Source organism: Lissotriton vulgaris, chromosome 5, assembly GCF_964263255.1.
Source record: "Lissotriton vulgaris chromosome 5, aLisVul1.2, whole genome shotgun sequence".
In the NCBI taxonomy this organism is placed as follows: Eukaryota; Metazoa; Chordata; class Amphibia; order Caudata; family Salamandridae; genus Lissotriton; species Lissotriton vulgaris.
In genome coordinates, this window is record NC_141693.1 from 1,598,897,151 (window position 1) to 1,598,917,114 (window position 19,964).

Here is a 19,964-nt window from a genome sequence, read left to right on the forward strand (position 1 = left end):
AAATTGATGAATAAATCAAGAGGTTTTTATTATTATTGATTAAAAAAGTTCTTCATAGGCCAATATGTGTTTCACGACAACATGTTGCTTTATCTGGGCCAAAAGTGAGATACTTTGCAAATGCAAATACGGGAATCTTTAAAACTTTACACAGCAAAAAGAGGACACAATATTCTTAGTCTTAATTCTCAATAATTCCAACAGATACATTTTGTAGTTTTGCCATACTTTGGTTTGGAAAGGCCCACAAGAGACTGTAGGGCAGTCAGGTACATTGCAGCCCACCTATGTGCTGTTGCACTGACACTACTTGTTGAGATTCTAATTTTATATTATGCTGTAGTGCATAGAGCAGAAGAGCTTCCTTTCTACCCTGCTAGTGATGTACGCAAGTTGCAGGCTGGTACAGGTTAAGCCTTACTTACACCTTCATTTGCAAAGCTGCTAAATGCTGATGGCTATCAGGATTTTAAATTAGCAGTCTGTTTAATTTCCAGCTCTTTATTGGTGAAAATAAGGGGTACTAATGCTGATCTTTGGATGCTAGCTTTCTTGCTCAGTGGGCATTTACTACAATGACAAGGATGTAGAAAGAGGGTTAGAGATGGCTTAGACGGAAAATTCAGAACGATCAAGCTTGGTTTCAATATAATTACTAAATCATAAGTGTTGGCTTACAAACCAATTTCTTCCATTAGGTAAAAGGTCTTTCGGGATTCCCAAATTCGTTTTGAGCATTATAAAAATACAGCTTTTTCTTTGAAGTTCACTGTGTAGCATTACATTGCATGGTTTGTTGTTGGATTCCTGGTACAATGATATGTTGCATATTCTTCATTTTTTGTCCCTTAAACCAAGATCGGAAGGCCGATTAAACCTTTATTATCCGACAAAGAAAGAGTTCTGATAGAGCTGATCACCTCTTCTAATTGTGCTGTAAACTAATTAGGCGTGATTTATGATATTAAACTGATACAATGTGCTGCCTAAAAGTGTTTCTGAGACGCTAAAGTATGCTACACGAAAGGACTACGTTTGCACAAACAGTTGAAGAGCAACCATTACAAATTTGAAATGTAAACCTAAAATATTTAAAACAAAGAAAAAGCAAGTAGCCAATAAGTAAATCCAGAATAGAAGATCATTTTTTTCTCTATATATTTACAGTCATATTTAATCTGGACCATATGATTAGTCGTTGCATAAAAAACTTCCTTAACTTGTGCTGGGCCCACATGGTCGTTGGTTGCCCACATCTTAGCAGTACATTTGATTCTTGAGTAGAATTATATTGGAATTTGTTAAATGATTTTGTAATCAAGAAAGTGGTTAATGTTTTTTAAACTGCACAGACAGGGAATTAACAAGGTAATTAACACTGTACCCTTCTTGGCTATCATTTCCACGATTTCTATTACTGGACTAGGATGCCAGAAGCAGATGCTGTTCGTTCACCACACTTAAATCATATGATTAATTCTCCTACTTAGTTTCCATCGGACTCAGTTGTAGCCACAAAAGCATTCCTTATTTGCCTTGCTACAGTTTTCTCAAATGTATGGGTGAGTTTCCTCCCACGTGCACGTGTGCTGTCTTTTTTTTTTTTAAGAATATCTTTATTGGCATTTTTCTTTAATTCAACACCGCTACAGTTTAAATTCCCAAATAACAACGACAAAGTCATAACAGGCCCTCTACTCGGAGGCATTGGTGAGTACAGCAATGACATATGAACCAGTACACTATACTTCCCGCTTCCCCTCTTTTACAGTCCCGCCCCTCCCCTCTCCCTCCACCAGGCTATCGTGTAGCTTCAGTGACCCCCTGTGAATTGTCTATCATGAGACCATCGTAAGTTATCCATGGGGTCCATATTTCTGGAACTTTCTGAGGCAGCCGCGGGCCACGTATGTGGTCTTCTCCCCCGTCATATACATGTCCATACCATTCCCCCACTCATCCACAGTAGGCTTCTGTGCCGACCCCCCATTTGCTTGCCAGGAGAGAGCTCCAGCACTGGAGACCCAGCCGGCAGGAACCCAGCGCACCCCCAGTCCAAACTACACCAGGTAAAAAGTGGGAACAACCATGTCAAAAAGGGGCACCACCCCACACACAGAAATGGAAAACAACAAGCCCTCCTGATGAAAGCAGGTAAAAAGCAAAGCCGAGGGAACACAACAGCTCCAAAACACCAATAAGACACGATGGTCCCTGAAAGGCCAAGACACCCACGAATCAGAATGAGAGACCATGCATGGAAGAAGTACAAAAGGGGGGTGGTGATGGACGGAGCATCTGAATCAATCAAACACTCACACCTAGTCAAAAGATCTAGGTTTAATCCATCACCATTCTTTAGCCCACTCTGCCACCCAGTTCAGACATGGCTATATGCAAATCAGTCTGACCCTGTGCCTCATGGGAACAGTCCAGCCCGAACTGCCAAGCCATATCTTCCCTGGACCGGAAACAAGCTTCCACGTCCATCACCACCCCCTTTTGTACCACTTTTGGCCACCATAAGTGTGGCAGGGTATGCTCAGACGTGAGTCCCTTGCTCACTTTGCCACTGGATTCAAGCAAGCCGGGTTGAAGACGGCTGGAATGCCAGAAACCGGTCCTCTGAAGCTTGTTTCCGGTCCAGGGAAGACATGGCTTGGCAGTTCGGGCTGGACTGTTCCCATGAGGCACAGGGTCAGACTGATTTGCATATAGCCATGTCTGAACTGGGGTGGCAGAGTGGGCTAAAGAACGGTGATGGATTAAACCCAGATCTTTTGACTGGGTGTGAGTGTTTGATTCAGATGCTCCGTCCATCACCACCCCCTTTTGTACCGCTTTTGGCCGCCATAAGTGTGGCAGGGTATGCTCAGACGTGAGTTCCTTGCTCACTTTGCCACTGGATTCAAGCAAGCCGGGTTGAAGACTGCTGGAATGCCAGAAACCGGTCCTCGGAAGCTTGCTTCCGGTCCAGGGAAGACATGGCTTGGCAGTTCGGGCTGTACTGTTCCCATGAGGCACAGGGTCAGACTGATTTGCATATAGCCATGTCTGAACTGGGGTGGCAGAGTGGGCTAAAGAACGGTGATGGATTAAACCCAGATCTTTTGACTGGGTGTGAGTGTTTGATTGATTCAGATGCTCCGTCCATCACCACCCCCTTTTGTACATGCATGGAAGAAGGCGCTTCAAGACTGACAAAATGCCTCCAAACATCTTTGCCCTCAGAAGTGTCTCTAAGGGAGTGCCAACATAGTCCATTGCAGAATAACACTAGTCCGTCGAAAAGAGAAATTGTCATCACTGCACTAGCATTATTTCTAGAGAGCGAAAAGGCATTTTACTCTTTTTACTCCCTTGAATAGCGCTTACCTGTGTGCTCTGCTCTGGAGGATGGGACTGGGTGAGGACTTGGTAAAACTGATTGGTAGCATGTTGTCGCCCACTGTCATAGCAAACTGGACAAGGTCAAGATGCCCTGTTTCCGCTATTGTTTACTGTGTATTCTTTAGCTTGTACTGTGAAGGAAAATTAAGCAAATAGTGGATTATCCCTTGGGCACAGTCCAGTTCTGATTTCCTTACAAGCAGACACTCTTGCTATATATGCGGGATCCGGATTGGAACCTTTTTAAAGTTACCTCAGATTATAGTGTTTGTAAGGCTGCCTGGCCTCCAAATTTACTGGAGTAAATCCCAAAGTATTCCCCTAAAAACAAGGATGATGTTCAATGAGCTTGATTTTTCTTTACAATGGAAGGATTAGTCTGTGCCTTATTTAGGCATGCGTATACATCAGGAAACACAGACCATGCCTTTACTAAATACAGGCCAATATTCACTGAGATTCAAAATCGAGCTGATCGATCAACATCGAGCCAGGTGCATACCCTTGGTGATCTCGTAAATGTTCCACATTTTAGAATAGGTAGCAGACATGGGCTACTGCACTGTACATTTTTTTCAAAAGGTCCACCACGCTCAGACTATAGGTATATATTACTTGCTCAATAGGTGTCACTATTCAAAAGTTGAATTTGCATTTTGCATGGGTTTGTTGAATTACTGGAAGGATGCTTTTTCAACTTTGTCCGACATGGTTGGATACAACGTGACACGCCCCCATTGCTAGCCCTCTTGGGGAACATGAAGCATTTCTTGGCCTCAGCTCTGTGTTTCTTGGCACTAGCACTTATGCTGGGTAGGAGAAGGGTAGTTCTTTGCTGGGACGAAAGTCAACCCCCAGGACAAATTAAGGGATTAGGGCCCTGATATACATCGATAACATGTCTGGCATATATGCATAAATAGTCCCATGCACCTCATGCCATAGACCTTGATGAGAGACACTAGTGAGGGTAATTACTAGTGGGTAGTGAAGGGCAGAGGTGAAGCTGTCTACTATTGGGGGGGGGGCACTGGTGTCACTCCCCTCATTTCCTTGCCACGCTACCTGTTGACCAGCAGTAGTGTTCAGTCTCAAACTCATCAGTCCTCATCATCCTTGGGAGCACTTGCTATTTTTTTTCTTTTTATGCGCAATCTCATTTTCTTTAAGGAAAACAGGCTGCATTTAAAAAAATGTTTGCTTCATTTAAAAGCAATCACGGACATGGTGGTTTGCTGACCTCTGAATGCCAACATCTGTGCGAGGGCCTCCAATCACATGGAGTTGGAATATCCAACCTGCATCCTTAATATGCACGAGGTAGGTTGGATTTCAACCGACCTAGAAGTGCATATATCAGTTCTTAAAAAATCTTTATTGGTCCCAAAAATAATGGTTGGAAATAGAAACTAGTATTTTGCGACCAGCTGTGAGTACATTTGGACCTTTATTTCGAAGTTACACATGTTGGACTTATGTACTCAGTATTCCATTAAGATTCATTTGGGTCCATGTATTTCAGACGGGCATGTTTCCAGGTCATCGAGAATGCAGTTAATGTGAATAAAGTTGTCTGCATCACAGTAAAAATAAGATTACCCAAATCATTTGGATCAGCGCACTCCATCACCCGAACCTCAAACTCTCAGGGCCTACCTCCATTCAAATTAAGGCTCTTTTGTTGACCAGTTGTACAGCTGCAAAGCACATGGTGTCTCTTAGTGGGTACTAATTTCTGTCCTCCTGCATGGTGCAGAGAATTTACAACCCTGATTTTAGCCTCCGCCGAGCCAGTTAAAGATTTTCATAACTTGGTTTTTCATGGATTTACTTTTAACCCCTTGTATGCTGATGACGGAACCGCTCCGTCATCAGCTGCGGTGGCGCTGTGCTGATGACGGAGCGGTTCCGTCATGGCCCGCCCGCTGCTCATGCGCGGTGCGAATTCTGCGCCTGCGCTGAGCAATCTATTGAGCGGGCGGGGCCATGACGGAACCGCTCCGTCACAAGCACAGCGCAACCGACGCTGGTGACGGAGCGGTTCAGTCACCAGCATGCGCCCGCCGCTCTTCCGCCCTGCCCCCTTAGCACTGCGGCGGAATAGCCGCCGCAGTGAAGGGGTTAAAAATGAAGACTAAATCTTTGTCGGGCAGTTTTATGGCGTTAGAGCGATGTAAAAACCATTGCCCACCACACACTTCTAGATCAAGAACAGCAAGGCATTCTTGAAACTTATTTCCTCACAACCTAATTGGAGAAATATTTGTCAACTGCATGTAATACCAGAACAGTGATGGTCATTCAGTAGTCAAAGCTGAGAAAAAATGGCTAAATGAATGCACTCAAGTGGAATCTCATTTCTCTCACAACATTGTAGGCTCAATAACACAGATCCTGCTTGCAGTACATATCTTGGGCTTGCATTTAAGGTCACTCATCTTGTACAACAAACCTTCAGATCATGTGTCTGTGTGAAATATCATGAGATAAATCTGCCTAAAGACTTTAATAGAATACCCTGCCACTAGATGAAACGGTTTTGGACTTAGGGGTGTTAAGTAAAAAAAAAAAAATTATCCAGAAACAAACTTGTAGACCGCATATATCTTAATGATATAAACTATGCCTGCTAAGCATTAACCATAAGTGTGCGAAACACTGCTACAGCTAAGTCCTTCATTTTTAGGTCGAGCCTAGTGGCAGCGCGCATGCCCTTCTCGCTTTGCGTGGCATGCTGTAGTAGAGTATGCTCTAGAAGCCTTGCCCACTCTCTGCCCATATTTGTCATTGGCTGGTGTCATTGTCCTTGGTAAATGCTGGCTTCCGATTTATTATGAGGCTTGTTAGTCCCTCCTTGTTACCGCCTTGTCGCAATTTGTCACGCCCATGACGCCTGACCTTTTACTTGGCTTGTTAGACAGTCTTTTTAAGTCTGTACGCACTATTGTGTTTTGTAACTTACTAATGGGGACAATAGCAGCTGCATCCTGCATTTGCAGGGCGCCCTCACAGGACAATGGCAGCTGCTTTTTTGTTTTTTCACTTTATTACTTTTGGGATGAATTGCATGCTGAGCGCGGCACCCGCTTTAGGGACACCGTGCTCAGTTTTATTTAGCTTTTATTTTTTAACTACAATGTTTAGCGCAGTGCTCGTTTCAGGGACACCGTGCTTTGTTTAATTTTTTTTGTTAACTTTATTGGTGAGCGTGGCACCTGCTTCACAGACACCACGCTCTGTAAATAAACAGAGCACGGCTCCCCTTTAAGTACACCGCGCTCGTTTTCTTTATTTTATTTTTTTAACTTAAACACTGAGTGTGTCGCCTGCTTCAAGGATACTGTGCTCAGTGTTAACGTTGAAAAAAATAAAAAATAAAGTGAGTGTGGTGTCTTTGAACCGGTGCCGCTCTCCGTTTTAAACTTAAACATGCATTTGCAATGGAATAGATCTCGCATTTATGCGAGTTAAGCTATTGGCATTGTAAATGACAATGCCTTTTATTTATAATTTATTTGCCAGTAGCTTAAACTCTCGTAAATGAACGGCCTATTACATTGCAAATGCTTGTTTTGAGCTTCTGTTATGGAAACCATTCACATTTTTTCCATTTCCCACAAGATACAACTTGATTTTGTGTCCGCACGCCTGGACTACTCCAATGTTTTTTTTTTATCTTGATCATGATTATTTTATCCATAAGCTGGAGTTAGTCTAGAACTATGCTGCAAAAATGGCCCTGGACCAACACCAAACTGATCACATAACTTCAGCCCTAGCTATGCTACACTGGCTTCCTGTCAAGGAACCAATTATTTTTAAGACCATAAGGGTGGTGCACAAATCATATTCAATCCCAAGCAAGTTCTTGATTAATGTGACCCTTGCCGCTCCCCCAACAATAAAGGTTTGCAAAAACATGACGACGAACAAGTATTGACAAAGCCTACAGGTTGGTGTCTAATGCCGGACCTAGAGTCTTCACGGATGCTTATTAAATATAGTGTCAGGGTGTAATGCTGTGACATTTAATAGCCCATTGAAATTTCTATGCCAGAAATTAAAATGTAGTTGAAATTGATACTATAATTTTATAGGGTGCCCGCTATTTTATGCCAAAGCTCTGCAAATACGAGTGATGCTAAAATATTCCAGGGTGCTAACAATCATGTTTGAATGGCTCTCCCTACATTTTCCTTAGTGCTGCTAGTAAAAGAGCGTTCTATGAGTCAGCCCTTCAAGCTTGTTGTGCAAATGAGCCAGAACTGTGACCACTGTGCCAGCATGTCATGGGTGATCACAGATGGAGAGAAAGGCCGGAATTGTTCGTAGTGCAAGTGTAGCTCCGGGCATCCAAGTGCTCAGCGAATTAGGGCTGTTGTTCTGTGTGCCAGGAGAGGTGAAGTTTACTAACTGCCCACATATACTGATCTTACACCCACAGTCCTCCGACAGGAACATTATTCATGAAGCCAATGATATTGCATTGTGTTCAATTATGTTGACTGTCCCGCTCGGGGCACGGGGCACTGGATGTGCCTGGAGCTGCAAGTATTTGACAGATGTGTACAGAAGTGGATCTCGCACAGCTTAGGTTAATCCAGAAATAAGGATGTGGTTTAGAGTTTTTCGTGTGCTGCAGGGTGGTGAACACTGTCTAGCCAAGCAGTGTGTAAAAGCAGAATCCAAGAAGCTCTCCCGCCTAGGGAGAGAACAACCCAGCGCACTACTTTAATGAGACCAGAGGTCTAGTTCCATAATCAGTTTAAATAATAAATCTTAATCCAAATGAAGTTATCATGTATCCAGATTTATTCCAATGAATGCAGCGGCGTTGGTTTTGTTAAACCATATCAATATGTAGCATTCCACAACATTCTCAAATCAGGTGTGTTAAACACATCACACGACCCAATGCATTTCGGGCTTGGCCCGTCGTCAGGGGAATTACTCTACAAACAAAAACAAAAGACCAGCTGTAATAACCAAATAAACTTCTAAAGCCATCAAATATCGAGTGACTGTGTGTACAACTGATTCTCAAAAACGGAAAGCCCACGTGAAAAGAAAACAGCGTGAGCAGGTTACATTCGAAAAATAAATGAATAAAACGTGAGCGTGAACGTAGTGAAAGATACGAGCCTAAACGAAGGCATATGTCCGGTGAATTAGAAAAGATGCATTCGAGGTACACAACATGCGAGGATAATGAAAGAGAAACATAGTAACCACCACCAATAGCGCGAGGTGTATGATAAATAAGAAGGCCAACGTACTTACAGATGTGAAAATTAACACGGACTCCGCGGAGTTCCGAGGGTAGACACTCCGTGAGTGAAACAGAGCGGAGTATAAACGCGGAAGTAAAAACAGAAGTAGGACTACTCCAACCACCAAAGGGTGAGCGCCATCTTAGAGTGTACAAAACAACATAGAAAAAGGGCCAAACAAGTGAATGTGAGAGATGCCATAAAGAATGCCATCTTGGAGCATGCACGAAAGATAACGACAATAAAGTAGAAAAACAGGAATGAACATAGTCTGACAGTAGACAAAGATGAAAAATCATAAGTAACACAGAAATTCCATTCTGTCATTAAGACCCGATGGGGCCATCGTGGAAAGATAACGGATCCAAAAGTTCTCTCTCTTCAGTAGATAGTTCTTGTTGTTGGTTGTGATGGGAACTTGTTCTAGTACTTGGAATTTTAATTGGACAACTGAATGTCTGTTCTCCAAAAAGTGGATGGCCACACTGGATTTCTGGTTTTCAGTGCGGATATTGCTCTTGTGTTCCAAGATTCTTGTGCGGATCTTTCTCTCTGTATGACCGACATAACATTTGCCACATGGGCATTTGAGAGCGTAGATGACGTTCTTGCTGTTGCATGTAGCGTTCACTTTTAATTTTATAGGGAAACCTTTCATGGGATGGTTCATCACATTTCCTTGTATGCTATTATTGCAGTTGCTGCAATTGTGGCAAGGTTTGAAGCCTTTGTATATGATTTTGGTTTTGGGATCCCTGGTGTCACTCAAGATCTCTTTCAGATTCTTGCCTCTGGAAAAAGCAAAGATGGGAGGTTCAGTAAATAGACCGTTGAAATCTGGCTCCTGTGTCAGAATGGACCAATGTTTCCGAATTATTTTCTGAAATTGTGAGGAAGCACTTGAGAACTTAGAGACTACCACGAAACGATCCGTCGGAGTCTTGGGTCTGGGTTGTAACAATGACGCTCTACTTCGTTTCTCACTTCTCTGGACAGCTAAGTCCAGAATGGGGGCAGGATAGCCTCGTGCTCGTAGACGGTCCAGTACAGTTTTTATCTGTAAGTTACATTCCTCAGGTTTAGAAACGATTCTCTTTACTCTCAACATCTGTGCATATGGTAAGTTATTTTTGAGTCCCATCCGGTGAAAACTGAGATAATGAAGCGTGGAGTTTCTGTCAGTAGGTTTACGGAATATGGTTGTAGACCAATCTCCCAGTTCTCTCATGATTTTGACGTCCAAAAAATGGATGCTGGAGGTGTTGATTTCCCAAGTGAATTGTATTCTTTTAGTGACTTGATTCCAGGTGTTAAGGAAAGTGATTAGGGTATCGTTGGTACCTGCCCAAAGTAAAAAAATGTCATCAATGTATCGCAAATATAGTCGGCCATGACTTTGCCAAGTATCTTGAGAAAGGATGTGGTTTTCTTCAAAATTGCGCATGAAAATGTTAGCGTAGCAAGGAGCAGCCGAATTTCCCATGGCCGTACCATTCAGCTGTAGTAGCCATTTGCCAAAGACAGTGAAATAGCTATGATATAGCGTAAATATGGTGAGCTCCATGAGGAATATTTTCAGGTCATGATCAATGTCAGATTGAGCCAGAGTTCTTTCAATCGCATCGATTCCCGCGTCGTGGGGGATTGAGGTGTAAAGGGAACTCACGTCCACCGTACACATGATGATGTTGGTATCTTTCTGAGCGTTCATAACTGGTTCCAGTTTGAGTAAAAAATCCGTGGTGTCTTTGACAAAAGAATTAGCCGTAGTGACAAATGGTTGTAAGTATTTGTCCAAGAATTTACCCACGTTCTCGTGGATGCTGTTTATGGTCGACACAATGGGCCTAAATGGAGGATTGGTAGGATGTTTATGCAGTTTCGGTAACATGTATAAGACAGGAGGTTTTGGATTGATGGGTGTAAGAAATCTTTTTGTTTTGTCGTTAATGGTACCGTTCTCAAAAGCTTTGTTGATGATGTTGATCAAATCTTTTGTGTACTCCCCAGTAGGATCTCCCGGGAGAGTGCCGTAAGTGTCAGTATCTTCAATATGTGTAGTAACTTTTTCTTCATAGAAGGTAGTGTCCATGATTACCAGGGCCCCTCCCTTGTCTGCGTTCTGGCAGACGATGTTAGGGTTATCAGCAATTTTTTGTAGGACATTTCTTTCCTTGCGGGAAAGATTCCCACGTTTAGCCGGTTGTAAGAAAGGAAGTTTTAAAATTTCTTGTCTGACCAAGTTTTCAAAAGTGTCAATGATTTTATGGCTTTGTGGGGCCATAAAAGTACTGTGTGGTCGTAAACCTCTAAGCATATCTTCTTCTTGAAACTCCATGGGGCAGATGTTCCGAAAATAATGTTTCAGACGCATATTGCGTATCAATTTGAATGTGCTCACTTCGAGTTCCAAGGTATTGGTTCCTGTGGTAGGAACAAATGATTGTCCCCTTTGAAGGATGTTTGTTTCTTCGTCCGACAGGTTGGTGGAAGAAATGTTAATCACTAAATTCTCTTCTGGGTTTAGCGTCTTCCTTTGGCTTTCTTGCTTTTTGCCGGTGGTGTTTTTTCTACTTCCTCGGCGGGTTTTTCCCCCCCGGGCTCTTTTTGTTTGTTGAGGCCTGGCTCTAAAAAAGGAACCGCAGTATTCGTCGAGGTACTTGGGGTTTGATCATCCGTTTCAGTTCTGGTACGTGTAGGTCTTGATCTTTGGTCATCCTCAGAGGATGATGTTTCATTAGCTGAAAAAGGGTTATACGGTTTATTTGGACGTCGGCGGGCATAAGCCTCGGCCCAAGAGTAGACCTCGCCAAGTTTATAGTCGATGGTATCTCTTTTAAATTTTCTTAGTTTTCTCTCCTGAGTTTCTTTCACATGTTTGTCTAATTGTATATTAATGTCTTCTAACATTTTCTTCAGTTCTTCCTCAGTCAGGGTATCGTCTAGCTCCTTTCTGACGTTTACAATTTCTTGTGTGAGTTCATCCAGAGTCTTTGCCAGCTCCTCCACGATTAATAAAATAAGATCTAGAGAACATTTATTTAAAATGGAGTACCAGCGTTCCACAAATTTAGTGTTATTCTTACAGAGTAGAGGTTTGAGGGGGACCCGTAGGCCACGGGGGATCCGTTGAACACGATGGTATCGGATCAAGGTGCTTGCGTGAAGTTTTTGATTTGATTGTTTTTTTAGTAAGTAGAGTAATTGGCGAAGGTTACTCTCTACACTACGGGTGCTGCCAGTCACTGCGACATCTTCTTGTATCATCCCATAGATTACATTTGCGTCTTCTGTAGAGTAAGCGAAGGTAGTGGCTTTTTGATCGGTCATACCTGAGACCGATTCGAAATTCATGATTTGAGCGTGCTGAGTTCCGTTTGGCAGAAAATGAGGAAATGTGTACAGAAGTGGATCTCGCACAGCTTAGGTTAATCCAGAAATAAGGATGTGGTTTAGAGTTTTTCGTGTGCTGCAGGGTGGTGAACACTGTCTAGCCAAGCAGTGTGTAAAAGCAGAATCCAAGAAGCTCTCCCGCCTAGGGAGAGAACAACCCAGCGCACTACTTTAATGAGACCAGAGGTCTAGTTCTAGAAGACATTAATATACAATTAGACAAACATGTGAAAGAAACTCAGGAGAGAAAACTAAGAAAATTTAAAAGAGATACCATCGACTATAAACTTGGCGAGGTCTACTCTTGGGCCGAGGCTTATGCCCGCCGACGTCCAAATAAACCGTATAACCCTTTTTCAGCTAATGAAACATCATCCTCTGAGGATGACCAAAGATCAAGACCTACACGTACCAGAACTGAAACGGATGATCAAACCCCAAGTACCTCGACGAATACTGCGGTTCCTTTTTTAGAGCCAGGCCTCAACAAACAAAAAGAGCCCGGGGGGGAAAAACCCGCCGAGGAAGTAGAAAAAACACCACCGGCAAAAAGCAAGAAAGCCAAAGGAAGACGCTAAACCCAGAAGAGAATTTAGTGATTAACATTTCTTCCACCAACCTGTCGGACGAAGAAACAAACATCCTTCAAAGGGGACAATCATTTGTTCCTACCACAGGAACCAATACCTTGGAACTCGAAGTGAGCACATTCAAATTGATACGCAATATGCGTCTGAAACATTATTTTCGGAACATCTGCCCCATGGAGTTTCAAGAAGAAGATATGCTTAGAGGTTTACGACCACACAGTACTTTTATGGCCCCACAAAGCCATAAAATCATTGACACTTTTGAAAACTTGGTCAGACAAGAAATTTTAAAACTTCCTTTCTTACAACCGGCTAAACGTGGGAATCTTTCCCGCAAGGAAAGAAATGTCCTACAAAAAATTGCTGATAACCCTAACATCGTCTGCCAGAACGCAGACAAGGGAGGGGCCCTGGTAATCATGGACACTACCTTCTATGAAGAAAAAGTTACTACACATATTGAAGATACTGACACTTACGGCACTCTCCCGGGAGATCCTACTGGGGAGTACACAAAAGATTTGATCAACATCATCAACAAAGCTTTTGAGAACGGTACCATTAACGACAAAACAAAAAGATTTCTTACACCCATCAATCCAAAACCTCCTGTCTTATACATGTTACCGAAACTGCATAAACATCCTACCAATCCTCCATTTAGGCCCATTGTGTCGACCATAAACAGCATCCACGAGAACGTGGGTAAATTCTTGGACAAATACTTACAACCATTTGTCACTACGGCTAATTCTTTTGTCAAAGACACCACGGATTTTTTACTCAAACTGGAACCAGTTATGAACGCTCAGAAAGATACCAACATCATCATGTGTACGGTGGACGTGAGTTCCCTTTACACCTCAATCCCCCACGACGCGGGAATCGATGCGATTGAAAGAACTCTGGCTCAATCTGACATTGATCATGACCTGAAAATATTCCTCATGGAGCTCACCATATTTACGCTATATCATAGCTATTTCACTGTCTTTGGCAAATGGCTACTACAGCTGAATGGTACGGCCATGGGAAATTCGGCTGCTCCTTGCTACGCTAACATTTTCATGCGCAATTTTGAAGAAAACCACATCCTTTCTCAAGATACTTGGCAAAGTCATGGCCGACTATATTTGCGATACATTGATGACATTTTTTTACTTTGGGCAGGTACCAACGATACCCTAATCACTTTCCTTAACACCTGGAATCAAGTCACTAAAAGAATACAATTCACTTGGGAAATCAACACCTCCAGCATCCATTTTTTGGACGTCAAAATCATGAGAGAACTGGGAGATTGGTCTACAACCATATTCCGTAAACCTACTGACAGAAACTCCACGCTTCATTATCTCAGTTTTCACCGGATGGGACTCAAAAATAACTTACCATATGCACAGATGTTGAGAGTAAAGAGAATCGTTTCTAAACCTGAGGAATGTAACTTACAGATAAAAACTGTACTGGACCGTCTACGAGCACGAGGCTATCCTGCCCCCATTCTGGACTTAGCTGTCCAGAGAAGTGAGAAACGAAGTAGAGCGTCATTGTTACAACCCAGACCCAAGACTCCGACGGATCGTTTCGTGGTAGTCTCTAAGTTCTCAAGTGCTTCCTCACAATTTCAGAAAATAATTCGGAAACATTGGTCCATTCTGACACAGGAGCCAGATTTCAACGGTCTATTTACTGAACCTCCCATCTTTGCTTTTTCCAGAGGCAAGAATCTGAAAGAGATCTTGAGTGACACCAGGGATCCCAAAACCAAAATCATATACAAAGGCTTCAAACCTTGCCACAATTGCAGCAACTGCAATAATAGCATACAAGGAAATGTGATGAACCATCCCATGAAAGGTTTCCCTATAAAATTAAAAGTGAACGCTACATGCAACAGCAAGAACGTCATCTACGCTCTCAAATGCCCATGTGGCAAATGTTATGTCGGTCATACAGAGAGAAAGATCCGCACAAGAATCTTGGAACACAAGAGCAATATCCGCACTGAAAACCAGAAATCCAGTGTGGCCATCCACTTTTTGGAGAACAGACATTCAGTTGTCCAATTAAAATTCCAAGTACTAGAACAAGTTCCCATCACAACCAACAACAAGAACTATCTACTGAAGAGAGAGAACTTTTGGATCCGTTATCTTTCCACGATGGCCCCATCGGGTCTTAATGACAGAATGGAATTTCTGTGTTACTTATGATTTTTCATCTTTGTCTACTGTCAGACTATGTTCATTCCTGTTTTTCTACTTTATTGTCGTTATCTTTCGTGCATGCTCCAAGATGGCATTCTTTATGGCATCTCTCACATTCACTTGTTTGGCCCTTTTTCTATGTTGTTTTGTACACTCTAAGATGGCGCTCACCCTTTGGTGGTTGGAGTAGTCCTACTTCTGTTTTTACTTCCGCGTTTATACTCCGCTCTGTTTCACTCACGGAGTATCTACCCTCTTGGAACTCCGCGGAGTCCGTGTTAATTTTCACATCTGTAAGTACGTTGGCCTTCTTATTTATCATACACCTCGCGCTATTGGTGGTGGTTACTATGTTTCTCTTTCATTATCCTCGCATGTTGTGTACCTCGAATGCATCTTTTCTAATTCACCGGACATATGCCTTCGTTTAGGCTCTTATCTTTCACTACGTTCACGCTCACGTTTTATTCATTTATTTTTCGAATGTAACCTGCTCACGCTGTTTTCTTTTCACGTGGGCTTTCCGTTTTTGAGAATCAGTTGTACACACAGTCACTCGATATTTGATGGCTTTAGAAGTTTATTTGGTTATTACAGCTGGTCTTTTGTTTTTGTTTGTAGAGTAATTCCCCTGACGACGGGCCAAGCCCGAAATGCATTGGGTCGTGTGATGTGTTTAACACACCTGATTTGAGAATGTTGTGGAATGCTACATATTGATATGGTTTAACAAAACCAACGCCGCTGCATTCATTGGAATAAATCTGGATACATGATAACTTCATTTGGATTAAGATTTATTATTTAAACTGATTATGGAACTAGACCTCTGGTCTCATTAAAGTAGTGCGCTGGGTTGTTCTCTCCCTAGGCGGGAGAGCTTCTTGGATTCAGTATTTGACAGATGTCATCAGCCTACTGTTCTATTTCCAGGGCAAGTTCAAGGAGCTGGGCCTGTCAAACTACGCATCGTGGGAGGTGATGGAGGCTTTCCAAATCTGCAAGAAGAATAACTGGGTGCTCCCAACAGTTTATCAGGTGAGACTCCTGCCTTCTCTGTATGGTGCTGCTTAAACTGGATGTGTTCCTAATAGAAGTATCGCATTAGTCACTAGAGGAGGTTGCCTCAAGTCAGTGTAATGCAATTCAGTGCCCCAGTTGTGCAGACTGAGGGTATACAGGAGAGTTATTTGACTAGAGTAAGCTCAGGCCAATCCTTCAGAGGGGTAAACACGCAGCTAACATGAACACCTTTGAGAGGAGGTGGCGGTCTATGGAATCAGCCGAAGGAGTTGTGGGCGATAGTAGTGGACTTGATTGTTTAACGTTTATATGAAATTATATACAATAATTATTTCACATAAAACACATTGCAGAATCTTAGTTAAAAGCACATACAAAAATGGACGCCCTTTAAATAAAATAAGTTAGGTAGTTCCCTCCCAGGGCTTGTTTGCCTGCCTCACGAATTTTAGTCAGCTGCAGGAGTTGGTTTGAGGTTCAGGGAGGAGGGGGCTGAATTTGACTTGCTAATGGTCATAGTAGTCAGTGATGAAAGACTTTAACCCATGGAGAGGGTGTTCCTTGGTAATGGACGCTTGTTCTACTTTGCCCATGAGTGTCAAGAGCGAGCATGTCGTATGCAGTGGATATTTCGAAGGGTGTAAGCCTGGTTTGGGAGTTCCCCTTATAGTTGTGACTTCAAATAAGGACCTTCCCTTCCTGCAGAAATGCAATACAGGGAGGTGCCGTCTCTTCTGTGCCCCGAGGTTCCAGTCCTGCATAACCATGCCTTCAAAGCCGTCTTCACTGGAGCACCATTGAATTGGGGAGTATCCACACAACAGGGTCAGGAATGATAGTCTTTCCGATCTAAAATACTAGGATGTGACCAAAAGACCGCCCTAGCCGCATTAAAAAAACAAACATGCAATTAACAATTTATCATTAAAAGAACGATAAAAACACAGGACATTATATTTAAAATCCATCACAGGTGTGGTATCATGAGGTCGGTGCCAGCCATGTAGTCCACTAGTAAAACGCAATTTTGTTGTTGATGATTGTTATTATCAAATTATGGATATTTGTTAAGAGTGCCATATACTTTCAAGGAGTCTCTTGGTGCAGAAAAGGCGTGGGAAGGAACTTAAAGTATGAAAAGTCACAAAAGCTAGATAGCAAAAAGCAAAGTTTCCTGACTTTGAGATGATCCAAGATGGATTGTAGCTCTAGAACCACAGGCTACTCCAGGTGAGGCCACCTTGATTTCAAAAGAAAGGCCTTAAAACCCCACTTCCTATATCTGTGTCTACTTGGCGAACAATTTGTGTTCCAGATCTTAAAATCCGTCTAAGAATGTTTCCCAGATTTCTTAGATAAAATCTTATATTATCTTGGGCCCAAGTTTCTATGAAAAATGCGTGCAGTAATTCTCTTGGCTCCAGTAAGCTAGTGTGTCGGTTTGAGATGACCAGAAACATGTCCATGATTGTTTAGTCTCAGCAGAATCCCTTAGATCATATTTTCAATCCTATGAAGGTGATAAATATATGTGGCAGGGAGACCGATGTACACTGCATTACCAAATGAATTCGTAACTGAACAAACCCTTTGATTACGGTAACTGGATGAGGAAAAGGCAAAAATTGGAAAATAAGCCTCTATAGGCGGAAGATAGTAAAAGCACAGTATGGAGACAACTAAGTTGTGTATCCAGGGTAAGCTTGCAGTCTAGCAGGATGCAGCTGGTAGCAGAACTGCCCGAGGCATCCGAAGCCAACATGGAGCCTAGAAACAAGCTGCGTACCCTGCCTGGTCTGGTTTTGAAACGGACTCAAACGTTATCCCAAATAACTTGTTTTGTTTAGAGCAGAGGTGGGCCTACTATGCTGTTCCTTGACTGCATAGATGGTATTAGAAAATGTAGTGCCACATAATGCAAATCAAATAGTTTATAGCAGAGTTTTAGAAAACAACATTTATGCTTGTCATAATTGTAGTAAATTATGTTTTTTTTCTCTGATATCCATATCCTGGCATCATTTTGCTTTCTCGGATGAAATTTTTCAACTCAAAGAAATCTAGGGAAATATTGAGGTCAGTGGAGGTCCGAATTGTAGTCACAGGCTCTTGGTCTCCCAGATGAGGAAAGTCGCCTCGTGGATTTCAGGATTTAATGCCTGTAGATTTGAAAAACTTTACATTTTCGGAAGACCAAACTGAAAAGGAGGCTCACAAGTCACAAAATATCATTTTTTCTGCTTTTAGGAATACATTGTGGAAATTGAGCTTGAAACTGCTTCTTTCTGTATATGACCGCTACAGAGGTTCTGTCTTCCTTTACTAACACCCAAACCGCTGCATATTGTTCTGAGTATCAAAGGGCAGATAACCTTTTTGCTTAGACTGCCTGAGATGCAGATGAGCTTCTGAGGACAAAACCTACTTTACACTGATGAGCTACTTCTGTGTTACAAAGAATATCTGTAATGTCGTCCTGGATTTACAATCACAGGGGAATGACTGGCTGATCTTTAGCCGGAGTGGTTGGCATCTAGCAGCCGATCAATTTGATAGTATAGTCACACCTGTTCACTGAATTGCATATAAGAGGCCCAGGGCCACATCAAACATTAAAGTGCATCGCTGTAATGTTCACCAGTGTGATATTTCCATTTTCCTTTCAGGGGATGTACAATGCAACCACTCGGCAGGTGGAGACCGAGCTTCTTCCATGCCTGCGCCACCTGGGGATCCGATTCTATGCCTACAATCCCTTGGCTGGTAAGGACTCAATTGCGTGGAGGAGGGTGGTGAGCCTGAGGTTTCTCTTACACCTGTGAATCTGATTCTCCGTTTCTGTGGCAGGTGATGGATGAAGAGGAGAGAAGTGAGCCTCCAATGTCCACATACCACCGGAATGTGATTCTTGTATTTGTGGGTTGGTGTGGTAGAGTGGTCCTGCATCCACTGTATAGTGGTTGAGAGCTCAGAGAAATTTTCGAACATGTGCCGTCTAGTAAGGGATATAGAAGGTCCGAATTAAGCATCTGAATCTAAATACTGCATGTTTAAAAAATATATATCTTTGTTTTTTAACCTAGCCTACAAGATCAAGCAATAGGTGTTCCACGTCCAATTGATGGGACATTCAAGCACAATAAACACTAAGAGATTTGAAGTAGGTGGCTTCAGAGGAGCTTCTCACCCATTTACACAAAGGTCATCACTATTTTCTCTGATCCCCGAAGCACCGCTTACGCTGTGCAAAACAAAAGGGAAGATCTCTCAACGAGGTGGGTGATTTGTCCGTTAGTGGGTCATTTAGTTGCAGTAACCACCTACGATAACCCGTGGTAGAGCATTCAGGGATCCCATACATTTTCAGACTTCTAAGAAGAGCCTCTTGCCTGATGTACAGGTGTCTGTTTCTTTTCCCAGATCCTAGCCGCAGCTCGCCAGGCCCACTATCAGTCAGCCCGCAGAACCATTATACCTGGGAGGAGTCAGCTCATTGCAAATAACCAATAGCATTACTCTTGCACTGTCTTCTATTTTCATAAAAGGGCATAGTTTAGGGCGCTGCTAAAGTGTGTCATAGAATTCACCCATTTGCCCACAACCACTAGCATATAGATCATTGTGTATTCTGCCAAATGTAAAATCTCGTACAGGAATTATTAACCATATGCAATATTTTTACACTAGTCTGAATCCTTTGTTATAGTCACTTCACAAGGGTGTTGCAAGGCTCGTTACAACTGAATTAACCCTCCCTCCCGCAGTTCCAGTGCCCATTCTGAGCTTAATGTTAACAAAAGAGCCCTATAGTGTATACCCAAGTCATATGAATCCGAGAAACAGCTTTGTCAGACAATGGCTCAGAAAGTATCTATTCCTTAACAGGGATCCATCTATCAAGACAGTGCCCTCCGTTATATGTACTTCAGTGGTATGTCTGTAAGTTGCAGGTATCTGCAAATTTCGGAGTTTGTCAATGCAAACCCCTGTTGGAGTTGTCCTTAGATGTTTAGTGCACTGCCCTCCCCAAACATCAGCTAGAGTATATACACCAAGCATATCCCATTTTCGAGTTTCCAATGAAAGAT

General features: G+C 42.6%; 1 protein-coding gene across 1 annotated transcript in view; it reads left to right on the forward strand.

The window, feature by feature from the left end:
* The window catches only part of LOC147716780 (aflatoxin B1 aldehyde reductase member 2-like), a 387,565-nt gene that overhangs the window by 122,335 nt on the left and 245,266 nt on the right, over window positions 1-19,964 (forward strand). Inside the window, exons 3-4 of the mRNA XM_086923731.1 lie at window positions 15,787-15,891; window positions 18,543-18,639. Coding sequence (XP_086779857.1) covers window positions 15,787-15,891; window positions 18,543-18,639 — 202 coding nt within the window. The remainder of the gene's footprint in view (window positions 1-15,786; window positions 15,892-18,542; window positions 18,640-19,964) is intronic.